The following is a 6,000-nucleotide window of genomic DNA, read 5'->3' as shown; positions in this document are numbered from 1 at the left end:
TTCCTAATGTTCAGCTTAAACCTCCCCTGGCGCAGCTTAAGACCGTGTCCTCTTGTCCTACTTCTAGTTGCCCGGTACCCACCTCGCTACAACCTCCTTTCAGGAGCGTAGCCAGAGCAAAGACGGGGGTCCAGGAGGGATACGGATGAGGATACCGGCAGGATGCCGTCAGGGATACGAGCAGGGATACGGGCAGGCATACCGCCGGTGCGTGGGCGGGGCGGTCCGTCTCCACCCCCTGGGTGCCGATTGGTGCGGGGCTGGTGCCGGGGCGGTGCGGGGCGGTCGGTCCGGCGGCGCGGAGCGGGGCCATGCGGCAGCCCCGGGGCGGCGGCGGCGGCGGCGCCGCCTTCCTGCCCGCGGCGCGGTGCGGAGCGGCGGCCGGAGCGCCCCGCACAGCCATGGGCGATGGGTGGCTGCCGCCGGACTGCGGCCCCCAGAACCGCTCCGTGGCCGGGGTGACGGCGGTGCCGCCCGGGAGCAGGCAGCTGCCCGCCGCCGAGCTGCTGTCGCAGCAGTGGGCTGTGGGCATGAGCCTGCTGATGGCCCTGGTGGTGCTGCTCATCGTGGCCGGGAACGTGCTGGTGATCGCGGCCATCGGGAGGACGCAGCGGCTTCAGACGCTCACCAACCTGTTCATCACCTCGCTGGCCTGCGCCGACCTGGTGATGGGGCTGCTGGTGGTGCCCTTCGGGGCGACGCTGGTGGTGCGGGGCACCTGGCTCTGGGGGTCCTTCCTCTGCGAGTGCTGGACCTCCCTGGACGTGCTGTGTGTGACGGCCAGCATCGAGACCTTGTGCGTCATCGCCATCGACCGCTACCTAGCCATCACCTCACCTTTCCGCTACCAGAGCCTCATGACCAAGGGTCGGGCCAAGGGCATCATCTGCACCGTCTGGGCCATCTCTGCCTTGGTCTCCTTCTTGCCCATCATGATGCACTGGTGGCGGGACGAAGACCCCCAGGCGCTGGAGTGCTACCAGGACCCGGGCTGCTGCGACTTCGTCACCAACAGGGCTTACGCCATCGCCTCGTCCATCATTTCTTTCTACATCCCCCTTCTCATCATGATCTTTGTGTACCTCCGGGTGTACAGAGAGGCCAAGGAGCAGATGAGGAAGATCGATAGGTGCGAGGGCCGGTTCTACGGCAGCCAGGAGCAGCCGCAGACGCCTCTGCCCGCTCACCCTCACCACCAGCCCATCCTCGGCAACGGCCGAGCCAGCAAGCGAAAGAGCTCCCGCATCATGGCCATGAAGGAGCAGAAAGCCCTCAAGACTTTGGGCATCATCATGGGGGTGTTCACCCTCTGCTGGCTCCCGTTTTTCCTGGTGAACATCGTCAACGTCTTCAACAGGGACCTGGTGCCGGACTGGCTCTTCGTTTTCTTCAACTGGCTGGGCTACGCCAACTCCGCGTTCAACCCCATCATCTACTGCCGCAGCCCCGACTTTCGTAAGGCCTTCAAGAGGCTGCTCTGCTGCCGCCGGAAAGCCGACCGGTGGCTGCACGGCGGCGGCGGGGAGCTGGCCCGGCTGCCCGGGGGCTTGATCAGCACCGTGGGCTCCCCCGAGCGCAGCCTGGCAGGGACCTGGTCCGACTACAACGGGGGCACACGGGGCGGCAGCGAGTCCAGCCTGGAGGAGAGACATAGCAGAACCTCCGATTCGGAGTCCAAGGTATAGGGGGGCCGTGGGGGGCCGCGTCAGACCCGGGACAGGGGGGGAATGGCAGGCAGGGAAACACGCAGGAGTAATCCCCGGCAGATGCCTGATGGTAATGCTATTGCCAAGCAAAACGATCCCTTGCCTTCGCAGGGAGAGTGCGGGTGTTTACTAAGGAATAAAAGCAGGTGAAGTGGTGTACGACATACCTCATCCGAAACTACAGCAAACAGGAAACCCACTGACCGGAGAACAAAGGAAATAAACAGCCCGTCCCAGGGACAGCCGCCTTGTCTTTAGGAAACGCGCTGTCGACGGGGGCTGCGGCAGCAGCGCCTGCACTCGGGTGCCTGTCCCGGGACCGTGCTGGAGGCTGAACCCGAGCCTTTGACGGCTGAATTCGGCTGCATTTGGGGTCCCGGCCACCCCCGCCTCGCCCCGGGGTTCATCCCCTCACCCAGAGCACTGGGGTTTTGGGAGGCGCAGGGTCGGTGCTGCAGGTGCTCCGGACACAGAGTACGGCTGGCGAGACGGAGATCTGCTGCCAAGATGAGTTTTAAGCTCAGAGTAGCCGTGCTCTCCCCTTCCGCAGAGTAGCGACAGGGAAAAATAATGAGTAATGAGGAGCACTGGTATATTTTGAAAGGGGGTAAAACAACCCAACCCACACTCTTGTGCTTGTTCCCTCTGCATCAGCAAGCAGTGAGTTACTGCGCTTATCTCCTTCGGCCAGACAATAGCAGTCAGGCTGAGAAACTTCTACCTCAAACTGTGCATATTGTACAGGGGAATGAACGGACCATGTTTATATTAAACAGCATATTTACATACCGCTAATAGGTTTTTATGAAAAAAGGGGCGGGGGGGGGGGCGAGGAGCCTTCTGCAGCTTGTTCATTGTAATAACAGATGAACGGGGGAGGGGGGGAGAATCCCGGCAACAAAAATTTACTGCACATTTTTTTAAAAATGTCGGCAAAGCCTCTTCTTGCACAGTGTTAAGAGTTGTAAACTTATTTGAAGATGTTACTTGCACACACACACGCAAATTGAAAAGGAAACAGAGGTTTGAGTAACACTGACCCTGAACCTGATTTCTGGTTTTGTCTGATCTGTTATAGTTTTATTGAGAGAGTGACTTTTTTAATATTATTTTTTGAAGGTACTGTAAATATATCATATTATAAATTAAAATATCTTAAGAGACTTTATTATTTTTATTTCCAAATGCCCACGTGAATCTGCTGTTGTTTTAGCACATGTGTGTCATTTCCATTTTCCTCTCTGTGTGTGTTTTATAACATATTTATACTCTGGTGCAATTTACTACTGTGTAAGTAATTGGTCTATGTGCAATAAATACCATTGCAGCACAAGCAAGTGTGTGTCTATAGGTTTTGAAACAATACCTACTTATAATGGGAAGAACAGCATTTGTTTTTCTCCAAAGATGGCTCAGATTACCAATACAACTCTATCTAATGGCTTTTCCTGACACAGTGTTGTAAAAAACCTGTTTGAAACGCAGTAAGGTTGTGTTCCTGTTGCACTGAGGTCCAGTGACTTCCCTTAAAATTAGTGGCTAAAAGACAAGGTGTTTCCACTCTGATAATGAATACACTCATTTTCTCGAACTGTTCCTTTCTGGAATATATTCTTTGTTGGGGGGTTTTGGGGGTTTCTTTTTTGTTGTTGTTGTTGTTTGGGTTTTTTGGTTTTTTTTGTTAGTAGTACGAGGCCGGGAGTCAAGAGACCAGAACAGTTAAGATTACAGAGGATGTTTAATTTGAAAGCTAGAAATGGTCTTGAGTAGAAAGAAATCTCCATATGCATTACATGCCACCCCACAAGTAGGTCCACCTCATGCCTGATCCTGCCCAACTGGTGTGGGTGATGTGTGTCCAGTGGGATGGGTCCTAGTGCTGAGTGAGGAAGTTGGGTGAGACCCCTGCCCAATGAGTACCGGGGGGGGCTCATGCCCTGTAAGGGGAGATGGCAGCCAGGGAGCCGGTCAGAGGAGTCCAGGCTTTGGTTCCTTCCTATTGTAATAAAGGAGCTGCCCTTTGAGGGAATGGAAGAAGCATAACTGGAACAGGATTGGACTCCGGGACAAACTTAAACACTGAAGAAACCTCTTCTGTGTCACTGCGTGAAATAAAAGTACCTGGTTGGCAGATGATAAAGCTAAAGGTCATATGCAGCGCACTGCCGACAGTCACATACTCCTTGGGGGCCAGATCATGATAACTGAATGATCCAAGTTAGGAGGTACAGTGAACAGAAGTGCTGCAGATTTGTGTCCCTAGTTCAAAAGAGTGTCTTTCTTTATTGCTTTATGAAAATACGCTGTATCCTTGTGGTTTCATAAAGTTTTTCATTACTGAAATGAATACACGACAGATAGAGCAACAAAAACCTACTGCAGAATAAAAGTGAAGCCACTTTTAGCTTTATAAAACTCAGAAGCGTAGTTTAATTAAAAATCAGCTCCCAGGAAGAGCACTTCCCAAAGCGAGTTCTTTAGGGTGGTGGCTAATGGTTTGTTTTGGAAACCATTTGTTCATTCTTTTTGTTTTCAAAGTTAAGGAATTTGTCCTTCGCAATTTCTAATGTTGTATTTCCACGGGGAAAAAAAAAGTTATGCTTTTTATGAAAAGACAAAATAAAGGGACCAGGAAAGTAAATAATACTTTTCCATTGATGTTACTGGGGTTTGATGTGAGTTGCAGTTAATGGTGTCTCCCTTGACAATAGTGAAATGGGGTTCTTGAAATGCTGGGTTGACATCAGATCAGGAGCTAAGGGAAGTGGGCTTTGCCACCAGATGTTTTGTTGGTTTTTTTTTTTTAAATCTGTTTTTATCTGTGATTACAGCAAATACAACAGGATCAGAAGGGCACACAGGATGGCGATGTCTCATGCCAGTGATTGCAGGGAGATGTTGGCTGTGCATGTTGGGGTTGGGACAGAATGGGGAGGCAGCACTGCTCTCTCTGTGTGCCTTGGGGATCGCAGCAAGCCAGGGCAGGACCAGGTCCCTTCCTACTGGGTAGAGCAGGACAGGATCCGGCCCCAGTGCCCAGCTGGGAGCTGCAGTGGCTGCCAAGCCCTCATCCTCAGCAGGATGGCAGATCCTGGGGAAGCACAGTGCCTACTGCATGGAGCAGGGCAATCTAATGGACTTGGCTCTTCATCTCATAAATCAGTTCACATACTTAATTTTAACCGCCCAAACGCTTATGTTCTTGGACTTCAAAAAGTGGTGAAAATTTTGCCTCAAAAGAGTCTGACTTAGGTGAGAAATTTATGGCCAGAACTTGCTCGGCTTCTCCAGCCAAATAGCTGTGTTGGGTGATGCTTCCCCTGGACAAGTGAAATGGCATTGAGGTAGGATGAATTTAGTCCATTGGCCACAGAAGGGCCAGCTTTGTCAGCAAGGCGGTCAGGATTTGTCTGCTCTTGAATTTCTGCCAGCTGAGGACCTGCTGGAAGAGTCTGGAGGCTGACACATTGAGTACCTTCATGGACAGCTAAGGTAATCCACCTGGCAGCCCAGATGGTGGATGCCAGTCCATCTTGCACGGCGTGAGACAAGCAGTGGCACAGTAACGGTGCGGACAGAGCAGGACATATGGCACACACGTGTGCGAGGAACCGGAGGCTGCTGGCGAGCAGTTTGCTGTGGATCATGCTCAGAACAGGCTGTTCTCTGCAGAGAAGAAGGATACTCTGAAAAGTGTTGTGGGGCAGCTGAAATACTCCGGAGGCAGTGAGTCAAACGCTCACGATGAATATTTTTTTCTGACGAAAACCAGACATGGATTAGCAATTGGAGCTGCAAGTCAGAAAGTATAGGTGGTAGGCATGCGGCTGCACACGTACATGGGCAGGAAAGTAACAGCAAAGAGCCACAGGCCTGCAGGGAAGGGAGACACAGGTAAACCAGAAATCCACTCAGAGAAAATGTCCTGCAGCTGCCAGGACCAAAATTATTTGGCAAGGATGCCTGAGACTTCCATATGGAAGATGACTGATTCTCAAAGGCGCCAGCCTCACTCTAAGCAGTGTTTGCTCAGCACTTCTGAAAAGAAGGCTGCTTCACTCCACATGTTTAAATGGGAATATATTGGATTGAAAGCCTGGATTCAGTTTTCCGTGTGCTCAGGAAAGTTGAGGCTGTTTCAGACGTGCAGCAGGCTATTGCAGGCCCTGCAGAAGGACTTCCCACTTGTGAGAGCTGAACAGAAACCCTCCTGCAAATTTGCTGCACTTGAAGACTGCAACCCTCAGCATCCACTGGCTGTAGCTCCAATCAGCATGAAACTATGTGCAAAAAA

The 6,000-nt window shown here is 52.1% G+C and overlaps 1 protein-coding gene across 2 annotated transcripts in view; it reads left to right on the top strand.

Moving 5' to 3' along the window:
- Positions 1-401: 401 nt before the first annotated feature.
- ADRB1 (adrenoceptor beta 1) overlaps positions 402-6,000 on the top strand; it is a 34,237-nt gene continuing 28,638 nt past the window's right edge. For both annotated transcript variants that reach the window (XM_017804035.1, XM_017804034.1), the window contains exon 1: positions 402-1,679. In XM_017804035.1, the coding sequence (XP_017659524.1) occupies positions 402-1,679 (1,278 nt within the window). The remainder of the gene's footprint in view (positions 1,680-6,000) is intronic.

This window comes from Lepidothrix coronata, unplaced genomic scaffold (genome assembly GCF_001604755.1).
Source record: "Lepidothrix coronata isolate B3197 unplaced genomic scaffold, Lepidothrix_coronata-1.0 Scaffold8, whole genome shotgun sequence".
Lineage (NCBI taxonomy): Eukaryota > Metazoa > Chordata > Aves > Passeriformes > Pipridae > Lepidothrix > Lepidothrix coronata.
This window is presented reverse-complemented; position numbering and strand designations above follow the sequence as displayed.